The sequence below is a fragment of the Macrobrachium nipponense genome, chromosome 12 (genome assembly GCF_015104395.2).
Source record: "Macrobrachium nipponense isolate FS-2020 chromosome 12, ASM1510439v2, whole genome shotgun sequence".
NCBI classification, from domain to species: domain Eukaryota; kingdom Metazoa; phylum Arthropoda; class Malacostraca; order Decapoda; family Palaemonidae; genus Macrobrachium; species Macrobrachium nipponense.
In genome coordinates this window covers 44,806,924-44,824,281 of record NC_087205.1, presented here as the reverse complement: position 1 = coordinate 44,824,281, position 17,358 = coordinate 44,806,924, and the positions used below count along the sequence as shown (strand labels likewise).

Here is a 17,358-nt window from a genome sequence, read left to right as displayed (position 1 = left end):
ATATTTCTCCACCTGGGGGATAAATGCTTCCTTCAACCAGCCCATAGACAGTTTTGCTGACATGTAACCCTTCCCGGAAGTTATCCAGTGCACATTGAGTTTCTTTATGTCATGATGCTTGTAGGAGTGTGATTGTTTTGCTTAATGAATTATTGTTGATTTAAGGCAGCAAGTTCTGAGGTGTTCTTGGCAAACGAGAGTAGACCTCTCCTTTATGGCCTTCCTTCACGCTTTGACAGAAGAGGCAGTTATGAATGTGTGACGTGGCAGGGTCTTTAAATTGAAGTCGGTCTCATCCATATTGAAAATTTAGTCAGCAGTATACTGGCTCTCCTCAATAATATGCTTCAGTGTTGCTGGGTACTCGCGTGCTGCTGTGTGGTCTGCACTTGCCGCCTCACCTGATATTGCCTTACTTTTGATTTTAAGGCGTGCGGTAAATCTCACCATCCATCCTTTTGATGCCAAAAACAGTGGCGGTTGCTGAATGCCCATCAACACCCTTGTACAACTAATTCTCCATTGCCATTATCTCACGCATTTCTACAGCATGGTCCGTTGTTCCTGCCTATCCAGAAATCTTGTTAGCAGCTGCTCAGTCTTCAGTAGCACCAAATTACGGCTATGCAAGGCATTGCTGGCTCCTTCAGAAGATGACAGCATCAGATGACTCTTGATATGCTCACACTTCTGGTCAGTGCCTCTTACTGTGGACTCATTAATTTCAGATTTCCTCCCTATGCTGTGCTTGTTCTCGCCAGTATCAACCAACTTATTTCCAGTTTCTAAGCGTAAGTCAGGTTCTTGGGCTCCTTCACTTCTCTCTTCGGTGCCGTTTTATTATGCTCACCAATCGTAGGGTGTTGAGTTGGAGGGTTACTAGCCATTATGTGACACTTTCACAAAAAAATATTTCTGCTATCACGTGACACACACATGCTGCACACCATGTGGTAACATGTACAGTACTAGTGACTTGTAAACAAACCCTCCACCAATCAGTGCGGCGCTACCGCCGTGACATCAGAAAAGAACATGGCTGCCAGTCGTGACGTCAAGGCGCGCGGTAGCTGCCAATTTGGTACGCCATAAGCAAGTTGGGGGAGCTTTTTAAGTCTACGCGATAGCCGCAAAACTCTATAGCCGAACACGCGATAGTGGGTTGTTAAGTGTACTTTAATTTCATCTAGTATTTATTTTGTTTAGTTTTTGTCTTAGGATTTCTGTATGTTAGACTTGTTACAGTAGAGTTAAAATACTTGTAGTTTTTGGGTTTGGAATATGCACAGTATTCCTTTTAGCAAAAATCTGTTAAATACTCAGACAGTTGATATTCAGACAGCTTCTGGAACAGATTGAGTGTATACTGAGGTACCTCTGCTGTCAGTTGGGACATGGCCATGGATCTTCTGGGATTTGGAGAGGGGTTTGAATCCAATTCTGTATGTACTGAATATAATAGGAAATACTTTAGGTGGTTTAAACTGAGTGAGGATGAGTTTAGGAACAGCTGGGTTGATCTCCCTGGGGTAGTGAAAGACAGGAATTTCATTAAAAACATTAGCGAAGTAGCTAATGTCATTGAAGATGTTGAGGATTGCCAAATGCAAGTATTATGAGGGATATTCAGTGCTTACAAAGTATGAGGTAACATTTAGAAGGGGACCACCATGTTTTGGTGAATGTTAAGCTTCAGGCAGAACATTTTTTTTTTTTACCAAAGTTACTGGGTTGTAAACTTAGTATTAAGAGAGCAGTGAGGTAAGTGAAAGGTAATGGTGGACTGCTGGCATATGACGACACTGCATTAGGTAATATAGAGAGAAGAGAATTGATATACCTAGGGCCTGAACTTCATAGGCATTGATGCAAAGGAAACAGATTTTTTTTAGAGATTTTACTTCAGAATGCTTAGATTCATGGTTGGAGTGTGTTTGAAAACCTCCTATCAGTGAAGTTTTTGAGAATGTGAGGCTGTGAGGAGTGGAAGAGGGCTACTATACAGATGTGGACCTAATTGGTATTCAGGGAGAAAGTGCACAAAATAGAAGACACCACAGGAATTTTAAATCCTTTGGCCCCATTAAAGGAAAACATGGTGTTAATTATATACTGTAGATATTGATGAGTCCCAGTGGTTGGTTGTGTGTAAATATTCTTAGAAACCACTGATGTAATGTTTTACTTTATTATTTGTTCTCTTGTTGCAAAAGAACTTTGAAAAAGAGTTGTTGAAATAGGAAGTGTTTATTGTTGGAAGACTTCACAAGGTAATAGAAAATTGTTTCTTACAGAAGTATCGCAAGCGCGAGGCAGAGCGAGCGAGATCACCTAATCCTAATTTGCCCATGACTGTTACAACTGTTGGCTCATCGGTACATAAGGTATTTTCATTTATTTTTTAAACATAAGTGTAAGGAGAGATTGGGAATTGTAAATTTCAGATTTGTTAAGCAAGAAAATTTCACTGTTCTCACTGGATACAAACTGTTACTTTCAAAAGTTGAGTATTCCAGCACATACTACATGTTTTGGTTGTGTACTGACTAGAAAAACTAAAGATTATCAGATAATATGGGTTGTGTGTCCAGTACACAAGGTTCCTGAGACATCTATAATTATCCTAACTTTTGATGGGCCTAATGTACCCCTCCATGTGAGTACTGAAAGTGAAAGATTAGCAGTCAAGTCATTCAAACAGAGGCCACTACAGTGTTACAATTGTTTTAAATATGGACATTCCTTGTGAATTTGTAAAAATAAGAAAATATTTGGTACTCGCTGTATGCCTGAACATGGAGATTGACACTTTAGGCCAATGTATCAACTGTAGTGAAAAGAGTTCTTATAATGTAAAACTGAAGAAGCTGCCCTCAACATCTCCCAACAACATATAAAGCATAGGATATGCAAAAAGATCACTAATCAAGGTCAAAAGTGCGAAGGCAGTGGGGAGAAAAAATTTACAACCAGAGACAGCTACTTCACCACATAGAACTTGAAGGATAGGTGTGCTGTCTTTTATGAAAAATAGCCAACATAATGAGGCTTGTGTATCAGTTTGGAAGTCCTTAAGGACCAATGTTCAGTTTCCTAATCCCTCCCTTCCCAAAAAAATACTTGATAAAGTTCTCATAGGCAAAATATCTGCCTGATCTAGGAGCAGCTTCACCCAATATAGAGCTATTTGCACAGGATGCTCAAAATTTAATTATCGCAAAAGTTGGAAACCCCATTCCTTTCAAATTAAAGAAAAAATTATCATTAACAGAGAATATCTAGACTGACATTAAAAGCAACAAAAATGGTAACACTTCAAAGATCTCAAGACCTCCATTATCCAGTGCATCTTCTAATATTCTAACAAATTTAAGAATATTAATGGGAAAATAAATATTATTTTCTTGAATATTTTTCAGTGGAATTGTCAAGGTCTGAGATCTTAAATATGAAGAGCTAAAGTTGCTTATTCATGAAAAACTCTCCCATAGTTGTGTCTACAGAAAAGTGAACTTGAAAATAATACTCCTCACCCAAGAAAATATTGAAGCTATATGACTCCGTATGACCAATAAATGGGTTGTCATGAAAGTCTCATATATATATATAATATATATATGTATATATATATATATATATATATATATATATATATATATATATATATATATATATATGTGTGCCTTTGATATCCCCAGATACCTCTTACTTTGCATACTCCTCTGCATACAGTTGCTATACGTCTGACATAGGCAGATCTGCCTTGTGCTCTCTCTACTTGCCTCCAAACTACATAGTTTGATTTTTAAAACTAATAGACAAGTCAAGTTAAAAGCACTTGGACTTAGTGCAACACTTTTTGAGTCACTAAAAATTGTAAGATTTCCTTCATCAATAGTTGCTCTTTTCTCAATAGCAGTTAAAATTCTATACAGTTCTGTAGTAAAAATAAACGTCATGACAGGAAGTGTACTTCTACAATAAAAATCAATTTCAATGCCACCACTGGATTTAGAGCCATCAGCAAATATAAAAGTTGAGTTTTTATGATCTTCAAAATGTTCCATAAAGACTAATGATGAAGCTCTACTAGAGAGCTTGGAATAGGTAAGTTAACTTTTAGGTCCTTCAAATGAGGAATCCATATCATGCCATGCTCAAAGGTTAATCTTAAGAAATATATTGCTTCTACATGGGTTTTGCTGGCTATTGATGCTTATATACAGTTAACCCCCCATATTTGCATTTTCAGGAGTCACAGAGACCTATTCCAGAGTTTCTCTGTCGGACCTATCTATAAATCATTCACAAAATATTCAGCAATTCATGGACTTTTCTGTCAATAAATGTTCACTAATTAAAGCATTACGATGTTATTTTAATGACTAAATACATTTTTATGATACAAAAACTATTAATTTTCAAAAATTAATATTGTTAATACTTTACTGTTTAATAAGATTAAATTATATTAAATAAAATAATTATTCTCTCTCTCTCTCTCTGTCTGTCTCTCTCTCTCTCTCTCTCTCAGTAAGATGTATGTGTTTTTTTGTAATACATAAATGATTTATTAATTTTCAAATATTAATTTTAATGTAAACAGCAACATCAATTCATTCAAGAAAATACTACTGTGAATTAGTAAGATTTTAGTTTACAAATTAATAAATTAAGTAAGGAATACTTATGACCCCGATCTTTTGCTGAAAGACTTGGAGAGAGGGAGAGGGTGAACCTGACAAAAATGTCAAGAAACCTAACGGCAACAGTTGGACCGGTCAGTGTTAATTTGAGTTTTGTTAACTAATTGGTATTAATACACATGCACACTTTTTGTGTGCGTGCACATGTTCATAGTGTTTTAAAAATGCTAGTAAAGGTAATACATCTTTTGAAGACAAAATCCAAATATAAATCTTTATTGTTGTTAGTCGCTAGTAAAGAGAAATAGATTAACGTTCCTGAAAGATTAAAGAGATAAACTCTCACTCTCTCTTGCCCGGCACAGGATACGTCTCTCTCTCTCCCTCTTTCTCATTTTTGGGTGGAAGGGTTAGAAGTACATTTGTCCTTAAGAGTAATGTTCAAGATGACTTTGAAATTATATTATAATAATATAATTTCAAAGATTTATACAGTAATAGGATAATAATTTAAGGTATAGTTGATGCAGGATGTTATTTTAAGGTATACATTTTGTATTTGAATTTTCAAGATAAGGAGTTATAAGCATTTTTAGAGTGGGTTTTAAGTTCTGCGGATTTAACTATGGGGGGGGATCCCCATGGTATATAACCCATGCGAATACTGGGGGTCCACTCTATCTGGGTCTGGATGTATTCTACAAATACAGCAAAAGTGTAAGAAAACAGTTCTGCTAGAGTAAGATTTCAAACCATTCAGACATGCCCAGCAAATACTTTCATCCACTACCAACTGAAGTTTCCTTTCAAACATTGCCATTCATTTTCCTGCAAATGATATGGACAGGTCAGCTACACAAATTTTGGATAAAATGTCATGGGTTAGAACAGAGAATATCCCATTCAGGGCTAAAGCATATAATGTCACCCTCATCACACTACCTTGGGGAACTGCTCCTTGCTGGCATTTTCTCTCAGATAGGGTACACCTACTCTGAAAATACCATGCTCCTAAAATACGTGGATGTGAACCCCTGCCATTCGTTTTCCAGAAAATTATATGGACAGTTCATCTATAAAAAGTGTGAATAAAATGTCATGGGGGGTAACATAGGACATCCCATTCATGGCTATGGCAGATAATATCACATTAAGCACACTACCTTGGGAAACTCCTCCGGCATTTGCTCTCAAAGTCATGCCTACTTTGATGCGGAAAATTGCATGCACCAAAAATACCTGGATGAACAAAGGCAATTCTCTCAAACCTGATTTGCATATACTTTTAAGTATACCATGCCTCCAAGCAGTGTCATATGCATTTGCAAGGTCAAAAAATAGTCACACAATGTTGCTTGGATATAATGCTTCACTTATGAAGGACTCAAGATGGATCAGGACGTCAGTGGTTGAGTGCATTCTACAGATACCACACTGGGCAGGTAATAAAATACTTCTTTCTAAATACCATACTAGTCTTGTGTTTACCATCTTCTCCATGATGTTGCATAAATATGCATTCAGAGCAATTGGTTGGTACTATGTAGCTAAAAAATTTTTCCATGCTTTAAAAAAGCTAAGAAAAAGGATAATTTCCAAATTTCTGGGTAACTGGTATCACACCATGTTATGTTAATTATACTTTATATAAATAACTTGTACAGGCAGTCCCCGGGTTACGACGGTCTCGGCTTACAACGTTCCGAGGTTACGACACTTTTCAATTATATTCATCATAAATTATTTCCAGGGTTACAACGCATGTTCCAGGGTTACGACACATGTTCCAGAGTTACGACGCCTACAAACGCTGATCTGGCAGATGAAATATGACCCCAAAAATGCAAAATAGTCAATATTTAAAAGTTTTTTTGATGAAAGATGCAATAAGAATGCAGTTTACCTAGTTTTGAATGTACCTAAAGCATTAAAAGTAAGGTTTTCTTAGGATTGTTGACAATGTTTCGGCTTACGACGATTTTCGGCTTACGACGCATCTCAAGAACGGAACCCCCTTCGTAACCCGGGTACTGCCTGTATAGATGCATGTTTTACTACTGCATGTGGAATCATGTCAGGGCTTGGCACTGTTCATTACAAGCTCCCAGAACTTAAGCACGCACACTTTCAGTAAAGGGAAGATTGTAAGATTCCTCTCTCTCTGCTGTGAAATGGAATAATTTCTATTGTGCATATCTATGCTGATTTCATGGAGTAACTTAGATTTACATATATTAAAAAATGTTCATCTAGGCCATTAGTACTCATCTAAGATACACCTGTTGTGTACTGGTCATTCACTTTTAAAGTAGGTGGTGGATTTAGTGTATATCTGTCTGTTATTTTTTCTATGAATTGCATCTAGCTGTTTTTTATTGCACTATGGAATTGTGTTTTGCATTGTTTATAGTGCAGCATCTACTGCATTGATTCAGTGTCCTTGAAGCTCAATGCAAGGAAGTTAGTTCTGATGACAACCAAGGGAATGGTCGCTGTCAAAACAGTACTGTAGTTTTGGGGAGAAGAGTATATTCCTACTGTATGAAGTATTCGCTGTGAAAGTCGGTAAGACAATTAGGGCTCACAACTTAATATGAATGTGTGGGCTCTCCTTTATTAAGAAGTCCCACATCCTCACTGTATAAGTGATGAGATAGGATTATCCTCTTTACTATTGGATAAAGCATCACCCCACAAAGGATGCCTACCATTCATATCTCCAAGTAGGAGGAATGGTCAAGGGAGGTGATGAATCACTTAGATCACATCAATTTATGAAACAGTTTGGAGGCAAGTAGAGAGAGCATATGGTAGATCTCCTGCCTATGTCAGACATATTGCCACTGCCTGCAGAAGAGTATGTAAAGTAAGAGGTATTTGGGGATATTAGGGTAGATATAATTATGTATATGAGACTTTCATGACAACCCATTTGTTGGTCGTACAGAGTCGTATAGCTTAAATATTTTCTTGGGCGAGGAGTATTATTTTCAAGTTCACTTTTCTGTAGAGACAATTGTGGGAAGAGTTATTCATGAATAAGCAATTTTAGCTCTTCATATTTAAGATCTCAGACCTTGATAATTCCACTGAATAATATTCAAGAAAATAAAGTATATTTTCTGGGAGGTTTTCCCATTAATATTTTTAAATTTGTTAGAATATTAGAAGATGCACTGGATAATGGAAGTCTTGAGATCTTTGGAGTGTTAAGATTTTTGTTGCTTTTAATGTCAGTCTAGATATTCTCTGTTGATGATAATTTTGTTTACTTTGGAGATGGGGATGGGGGTCTCCATCTTTTGCAAAAAATTAATTTTGAGTATCCTTTGCACATAGCTCTATGCAGGATGAAGCTTCTCTTAGATCAGGCAGAGATATTGTCTATGAGATCTTTATCAAGTATAGGTGGTCCCCGGTTATCGGCAGGGGTTCAGTTCCTGGCGGGGCGCCATTAAGCGAAGTATGAAATTATAAGGGAGTAAAACATACTTATGGCACTCTTATGGTGCCGATAAGCGGTTATTGGCGCCGTAAGAGCGCCATAAGCGTTTTACTCCATTACTTTCATGCTTCGCTTAATGGCAATTTTCGCTTTATGGTGCCCCCGATATCCGCTGTGGTGCACCCTAGCAGCTTATGGTGCCCCATAAAACCGAGGCGCCATAGAGCAAAGCAGCCGATAACTGGGGACCACCTGTATTTTGGGAAGGAAGGGATTAGGAAACACATCATTGGTAAGGACTTCCAAAGTGACACACAAGCCTCATCATGTTGGCTATTTTTCATAAAAGACAGCACACCTATCCTGCAAGTTCTATGTGGTGAAGTAGCTGTATCTGGTTGTAAATTTTTTGTCACCACAGCCTTTGCACTTTTGACCTTGTTTGGTAATCTTTTTACATACCCTATACTTATTTGTTTGTTGGCAGATGTTTTGTGATTTATGATTTATACTGCAGTTGATACACTGGTCTAAAGTGTCACTCTCCATGTTCAGGCATAGAGTGAGTACCAAATATTTTCTTATTTTACAAATTATATTAATACGATATTTACATATTTATCTGTTATCGGCGTGAAAACAACAGTAAAATGTGTTCTTTTCTGGCCAGTATTTTTTATTAGAATACTTTTTCCCCACCATTATTTTCAGTAGAGTTGCATCCATGTTGCTGGTGCACAATAATTTAGTCATTAACAGTGTAAACATTTTTTTTCTCAGCTACAGCTACAACTGCAGCTTATATTTAGCAATACAGTAGGGCCTCGTTAATCACGGGGGATAGGGCCCAGAACCCCCCGTGATAAGTAAATACATGTGTTATCCTGGTACTCCCCCTGAAAATTGCTTTAAACCGCCTACTTTAATAATTAACCCACCCAAGACCACTATTTCAGTGTTTATAACTGCCTACTTTAGTTCAAGCACCAAATATTTCTTCAACTATCACCTTAAACTAAATTCAAGACAGTTTCAAAGTTATTCTTTCCTATCTTCAATTTCCCCTTCATCAGGTCAGCAAACAAAAGTATAATTACCTAACAATTCCTTGTTATTATCATGATTTGGCTGCTGCACCAAACTAAAAGTACATAGTATATCTATTTCGTGAATGAACATATTTATGATAAAAAAAACATTATTTACTGTAATGATCACAGCAGCCAACTATAATATTAATGTGTAAACAGCAAAATACAACAATAAAAATCTAGTTTTGTCTTTTGTTTACGTTTAGAATCAGCTGATGGACGTTTATTACCGAAAGAATCATTTTGGAAAACAATTTAGTTCCTAAAAGAAACTAATTTATTAATGGAATTATTATTATTATTAACTTTGTACATAATAGTTTATGATATTGTTATGATACAGTAATTCATATTTCATTGAGAGAGAGAGAGAGAGAGAGAGAGAGAGAGAGAGAGAGAGAGAGAGAGAGAGAGAGAGAGAGAGAGAGAGAGAAACAGCTTGGGATTAGAGTAACTGTTGAATAGCTTGAGAGAGCAGCTTAGGACTAGAGTAACTTGAATAGCTTGAGAGAACAGCTTGGGACGAGAGTACTGTTGACTATCTTAGCTCGAGAATAACAATGAAATTTGTATTTTAAATATTTTATGATGATAAGAAATAAAACATGGATAGTGATAAGATATTCTCTTGTATACTGTTATATGTGATAATCATTGAGTCAACTATAAAAGTTGTATTGAAGCACAGTTTCGTAAATCACAGAAAGAATAAAAATATGGAAACACATATTTTTATTCTTTCGGGGACCATCTTGTTCTTTTATTACGATAATAATAGATCAGTATTATAGTTTTTTTCTGTAAGTGATGAGAGAGAGAGAGAGAGAGAGAGAGAGAGAGAGAGAGAGAGAGAGAGAGAGAGAGAGAGAGAGAGAGAGAGATTTTGCTGTTTACATCATAGTATTTGAAAATTTGTAAATGAGTTTATCCTAAAAATGCATTTAGTCATGAAAAGAAGAAGAAAACAGTAATTAGTGAATCTTGCTCTATGATAAAATTATTGATTTAGTTTATTTTCTGGAATATACGTAGCATTTGGGCTTCACAAAAAAAGTAAGTAAAGTGATTTATGACAGAGTTTAGAGGATACTTACGTCAAAATACATCGGTACTTTGTAGAACGGTGACGTTACGGTGGTCATATGTATTTTTTTCGTGAATGAATATACATTTATGATAAAAAAATAGTTACTGTACTGCTTAGAGTACCATACTGTAATATTAATGTTATCACATCAAAATAAAGTAATCATTGTTCATTGTATACTGTAAACATGTAAAGTGTATTTTTGTCTTTTGAAAAATGGATTCCCCAAGGAATTATTCCTTGAAGAGGCTTTTTATTACGAAGATATGCCAATAATATATAAGATTTGCATTTTATTATGAATATATGACAATAATATATAAGGTAAAAATGGTTTTATTACGTTTACGCTTCATCGCTGATTGCAAACAACATACGATAATCTATGACAATTATCGTTTGTATGACTGCAGTGTTCAGAGAAGTTGATTACGTTATACCAAAACAATAATGAAGTTCGAATTGAAAATTTATGTTTTCCTAAATGTTATTACTACTGTAATTAAACTACTACTATTAACATTTCTAAAAGGTTAAGAATGACAAAGGTGCTGTGAAGTGTAACTCAATGTTTACATTTCTGCTGGCCGCTCAACTACAAGTTGATGTCAATGACGTGGAATTATTCCATGAATAGGCTATATATTATGAAGATATGCCAATAATATATAAGGTGAGAATGGTTTTATTACCTTTATTGTCAGTTAATATCATAATGCGAATCTGTTCATGCATTTGTTGGTTATCGGAACTGGACGAGGCTTAGCCTACCACCGACAAGCCCGGATGCTGTGATTCATACCAGCAATATATAGACTGAGAAGTGGTCCAAGGAAAAACCCGTGATTAACTGAATCCGTGATTGCTGATCTGTGACTAAGCGAGGCCCCACTGTACTATATTTCCTTGTCAATATTTTCTCCATACTAAATAAAAGTATAATGCAAAAATATTTAAGTCCTGTTGTACTTAATGTCATTTCTAACATAACTGCAGTAATTTTTTACTATCGTACAATGGCTGAAATGTGAGCAAAACATTGTTATTATCAGATTCGGTTCAGTTGTTGTAGCAAAACAACTGTTATCATTCAGTTGTTTATGATTGCAGTGTTTAAGCAACATTGCTAATGATACATACTTTTATCTCTCTCTCTCTCTCTCTCTCTCTCTCTCTCTCTCTCTCTCTCTCTCTCTCTCTCTCTGGCAAATGAAATTCCACATTTTCATTAGAGTTATTACATATTAGGGCAAAATATCTTGGCGTGATACTGTTTAAGATAAGGTGGATTTTGCCGCCCGAAGACTTTTGAATTTAGGTTAGAGATGATTTTCGGTTAGCATCAGGCCCCCTCAGGAATGGAACCCCTGCCTGTATTAACATGTGCAAAGAATTCTTTTAGGTTTTCCTTACAAACTGATGCAAGTCTCTTATCCTTATTTATCTTTACATTTCTTACTAATTTATCCACCATTCTACAGAATTCTTTATGCCTGCTTGCTTCTTCTTAGTAAGAAATGCAAATATAAATAAGGATAAGAGACTTTCATCAGTTTGTAAGGAAAACCTAAAAGAATTCTTTGCACGTTAATGCAGGCAAGGTTTCCGTTCCTGGGGTGGCCTGACGCTAACCGAAAAATCATCTTTAACCTAATCAATGGGTTCATTGATTAGTGCAATCTGTCTATTTCTCCTATTTTATTTTTAATTTCTCTGTTGAACCACTTAGGCTGAGGGTTGCCATTTGTTAGTATTTGCTTTAATGGTATACATTAGAGCATTTTTCTGTGTATTCTTCTAGAAAGGCTTCCCAGTACTTATCAACACTGTTCTTGTCGTACTCTAAATTTTTAACGTGTTCATTTAGCCATTTTAGGTCTTGTCAACGGTAGTCTAATCTCATTAATATCTTATTCTCTTCATGTTAAATATTAATTTGAAATGTAATAATTTTATGGTCGCTTTTGCCTAGATTTGCACCTACTGAAAGGTCAGACAATAGGTTGTCTTCTGTTGATACGACAATGTCTAACATGTTATTTCCTCTGGTAGGTTTGTCAATGCATTGGTGGAGGAATTCATTTTTTACAAAATCTAAGTGTCTCTTTCCTTCTATGTTTGATGCAGAGGTCATCATGTCCCAGTGTACTGCTGCATTGAAATCTCCCATTATTAGGCAGAGTTTGTTGCTATTTCTTGTCCTAGTACTGCATACAGCTCCTCATCAGACATTTGTGGTTGGTGGGGAGGTCTGTACTATAGTATTAGAGAAGATGCTGCTGTGCCCCATCTGAGCTGTCAGGCACTACCTAAAGAGGATAGTCGCCCACCAACCAATTTGTAAGAGACTTCCTAAGTATGGCCAAAAAGTATGTAGAAATTGATAACACCATCTCTTTCTGCCCAAAGGGGGTCAGTCACCGGGGGCTTATGCCTTTGAAAATAAGAAGGGGAGGACCCCCAAGGAATGGTGAAGGCCCTTGATATCTATGGGATAGAGCTGATGGTTACTAACCGGAAGAACCACTCAGTCGTCTAGGTGATCAGGGCAGGAGAGTGGAAGAGACAGTCCATGTTCACAGCCTTCTACCTGAGAGACATAGCCCACAGGTCCTTGAACGTGGTTGCAGCCAAGCAATGGGGATAGATTGGTGCAAGGGGGATAGATTGGTGTGGAGTCCAAAAAGAGGACACCCCATGGTCTTGAAGGAGTGGAGGATGAAATGGCCACTGGCTGACCAGTCCTCATCAGTGGAATCCCATGGAATGGAGGTGGGTACTGCAGTGCAGGGGTAGGTCTTGTCTTGTCCTGAGGGACACAAAACAAAGTTGTTTTCTCCTTAGGGAAAGTGAGTAGTCAGGTTAGTTTTCTAGCCCGAGTAACCTGGATGTGGATCCAGGGCACTCCCACCTAGTACGTATTGGGTAGACCTTCCTCCCACCTAAGGGGTAAGACTCCATTTATGAAAGTGAAAGTTTGTATCCTAATAGGAACAAATATCAAATTTAAAAGTAATTTGTATTTTTCCTAGGTATACCAACCATATCTTTTATAGTGGACTGTACTACTTGTCTTTTATGGATTCAACCTTTTTTGGATCATGATACTTAAGATCAGGCTAGACCCTGCAATGGCTAAGGTAGTTCAACAGAGGTCAGGGCAGGAGGTCCAAGGCTCTCTCTCTCTCTCTCTCTCTCTCTCTCTCTCTCTCTCTCTCTCTCTCTCTCTCTCTCCACAGCCAAAGTGAATGATGTACTGAGAATACTCCATTTTCATTTTGTGTTTATTTTTACAGCCAAAGGTGGTGATGCACTGGAATACTCCATTTATGAAAGCTTTGGTTTGTATACTTGGGAAAAATACAAATTACTTTTATTAATTTTTTTCTTTTTATAATATCAGGATGGATCACCAAGTAAGACAGTTGGAAAATCTCAGTCGCCACTGGTTTTCACTCCAACCTCTGTTATGAGAAAGATGACTGCTGATAAGGATCGCCATGACCGTTCTGATAAGCCTGACAGGTAAACCTCTATATATTTTAGTGATAAGTGAAGTTGTTTCTATGGAGTTCAGCATATCAGTTATGTTAAAATTGTGTTTGTATAGGGAAAACTTAACATTTACTTTAAAATTTATTTTCTTGTTCTGGAATGTAGCTTATTGGTTGATGTACCCTTAAAAATTCATTTTCTTGTTCTTGAATGTAGCTTATTGGATGATATACCAGTACTTTGCTTTTGTATTAAATTCATTACCATCTCTACATGTAAGTTAGCCTTGCCTACACTATACAGTATACTCTATACATATATGGTATAGTAATTATTAATATCGGCTAATTCTATAGGTTCATACTGATTAACTTATGATAATTCAGTACAATGAGAAATTGGTATATACTAATACAGTATTCAGTACAAAGAGAAATTGGTATATACTAGTGCATTATACATATATGATAGCCTAGCCTACACTATACAGTATACAGTTAGCCCCACATATTTGCGGGGGCTTAGAGACCACAACCACCTGCGAATACCAAAAATCCTTGAAATATTGGAAACCCTTTCAAAAACTGCTTATATGTGACTCACTATTTCAAGCCAATCAGCTTTGAGGAAAGCTGGTATCTTGCTGTGCGACTGGCTCCTTCCAACCCTTCAAGCCAATGGCTGTCTCATGTAGAGAAGGGGTGAACGGAGTACAGTATGTATACCTTAAACTAAAATGCTTATAACTACTTATTTTATGTATGCAACTTACCAAGTAGTTAACATAGCTATACAGTGGGCCCCCATATTCGTTTTCTCCGGATTCGCGGATTCCTATCTGGACCTTATCTACCCATTATTTGCGGGAAATTCACCTATTCGCAGATTTTTTCCAACTATAAATAATCCCAAATTAGTGTATTTTGATGTTATTTTCATGACTAAATACATTTTATGATAAAAAAATGATTGATTAATTTTAAAATATTAATATTGATCAATACTGCATTAGTAAGTTTAATAAGATTAAATAAGATTAAATGATATGACATGACAGTAATAATAATAATAATAATAATAATAAAAGGATTTTGACGTAGGAAAAATCTATTTCTGGGCGAGGGGTTTGTGTCGCTGCGTGAAATAATCCTTAAGTTCATTATTTCTAAGGTAAATGAGCTAACACATACCAGAGAAAAATAAATTCAGGAAGATGTCAGTATAACTGACTCGCACACCCTAAATAAAAGAGGGCGTCGGTATGGTATCTGGGCGAGTGATTACCCACTACCACGAACCTCTTGCCATTTAGAACTTCCTACACCAAAATCCCCCTCCTGAGAGAGCTGATCCACAGGCAGAGGCAGCAACTACTACTACTACGACCCACGCCACGCCGACTGCCGCGCCTCTGGTGGCCATCCTTGAAGTTAGAAGGCAATCTTGGGCTACAGGGCGGGGTCTAGGGGGGGATTTCACTGGGCGACACGAACCCCTCGCCCAGAAATAGATTCCTACGTCAAAATCCTTTTTTCTGGCTCAGTTCGTGTCGCTGCGTGAAATAGTACCAGAGAAATAGCACAAGATGGAATAAGGAGGGTCTCAATGAACTATAAAGATAAAAACAAACAAGTATAATGTGGAGAATCCAAAAATTACCATACATAAAGTTAACTTGACAAAATTAAAGTGGACTTACAGTTAACTTAAAACTAAACTTATATTATTATTGAAAACTTATCTAGGATAGTGAGTTATAAGTTACATATGAAATTACTCACTATAATCAAAATAATCTTCAAAGATATATACACAAGGTAGTGTGGTACCCTAGCAATAAAAATAAGGGGAGCCACACCCAAAGACATTTCATAATATACAAAATTGTTGTGGGTGCCCCTAGCAAAAAAATAAGGGACACACCACCAAAAGCATAATCATAAGCAGCTAAGGCCAAAGGACTATAATATAGAGCATAACGGTAGGTTATGTGAAATGTTAGTTGAGGCAGGTAGAAAGGAGATCTGGATCTTCAACTACGACTACTATGCAGTGTCAGGGGAAACTGTGTTCCCCGCTGCCACTGCTGGAAATTTCAAAGATTCCAAGGACTTGAGATAGTGACGCTTAAAAACTGTCGGCGATTTCCAGCCAGTATACTTCTTTAAATCATCAAAATTCATATGCTGAAAATAATTAATAGAGGTGGCTACTGCCCTGATATCATGGGCTTTTGGAAATGATTCAGGATTTGCTTGCTTAATGAAGTAAAGGATCTGCTGCCTGATCCCTTTAACTGATATAGTGCCACCTTTTTCTCTCATAAAGAGAGGACCTGTGGAGGTAGAAGATGTCCTAGACAGAAAGGCTCGTAAGGTCATCACTGGACAAAGAGAAGGGTCTTGTGGGAGAGGGATGACTTTCCAAGGTGCCCACCTCGCTAAAGGATCCTCGTTTTTAGCTAGAAAACTACGATCCGGGGAAAGCAAAACTTCTCCTGAAGGGAGGAATTCTATATACCCCGCATCTCTGGATAGAGCCGACAGTTTTGAAATTCTGGCCCCTGAAGCCAGACTTAGCAAGAATAGCGTCTTCCTTAGTAGCATTATGAATGAACAGGTGGAGTTGTCAGTGTCTGAAGCCAGTTTGAGGACATCATTTAAAAACCATGATACTGAACTAGGCCTTACAGAAGGTCTAAGTCTAGCACAAGCTTTGGGAATAGACGTAAAGTAAGAGTCTGTCAAGTCTATTTGAAAACCCAATTGAAAGATTTTCTTTAAAGCTGATTTATTAGTGGTAGTGCTAGCTGCTAATCCTTTTTCGAATAAGGGCCTGAAAAAGGATATAGCTGAATTCACTGTCATGGTTGTGGTGTTTGTCTCCTTCAGGAAAGATGCTAACTTCTTAACCGCAGCGTCATACTGCCTCAAGGTTGATTCCCTCTTATCTGATTCTAGGAAAAGGATATTCTGGGGATCAGTACCTGCCTCTTTTTTAGCCGCAAACTTCATAAAGTTAGGGTTTTGAGAATTCCTGAGGAAGCGAACACATTCCTCATTTGTACTTACTGAGATAGTTTGGGATTGGGAATCCGTTGAGGCCGAAGACCCAATTCCAGAAGCAGAGGGTACCAGTTGCTCTTTGGCCAGTCCCGGGCTTTTAGAGCCACTTGTCCCTTGAAAGTCCTGAGTTTGTTCAGAACTTTCAATAGAAGATTCACTGTAGGAAAGATGTAAATCTTCCATTGATTCCAGTCTATGGACAGTGCGTCTGTGGCATATGCCAGAGGGTCCAGGTTGGGGGCCACATAGCAAGGAAGCTTGTGGTTCGCTTGGGAGGCGAAAAGATCTACTTGGAGACCTGGGACACTCCGGCGTATCCACTGGAACGACTTGTTGTCTAGGGACCATTCTGATTCTAGAGGAACTGACCGAGACAGGGCGTCTGCTATCACATTCCTTACTCCTGCCAAGTGGGTGGAGGACAGATGCCATTTGTATTTGTTCGCTAGAGAGAAAGTGGCTATCATGACATGGTTCACATGCCTTGATTTGGATCCTCCCCTGTTGATGCAGTATACTACTACTGCGC

The 17,358-nt window shown here is 37.4% G+C and overlaps 1 protein-coding gene across 8 annotated transcripts in view; it reads left to right on the top strand.

The window, feature by feature from the left end:
* The window catches only part of LOC135224510 (myb-like protein P), an 871,197-nt gene that overhangs the window by 605,952 nt on the left and 247,887 nt on the right, over positions 1 to 17,358 (top strand). For all 8 annotated transcript variants that reach the window (XM_064263552.1, XM_064263551.1, XM_064263553.1 and 5 more), the window contains 2 exons: positions 2,295 to 2,384; positions 13,673 to 13,794. In XM_064263552.1, coding sequence (XP_064119622.1) covers positions 2,295 to 2,384; positions 13,673 to 13,794 — 212 coding nt within the window. The remainder of the gene's footprint in view (positions 1 to 2,294; positions 2,385 to 13,672; positions 13,795 to 17,358) is intronic.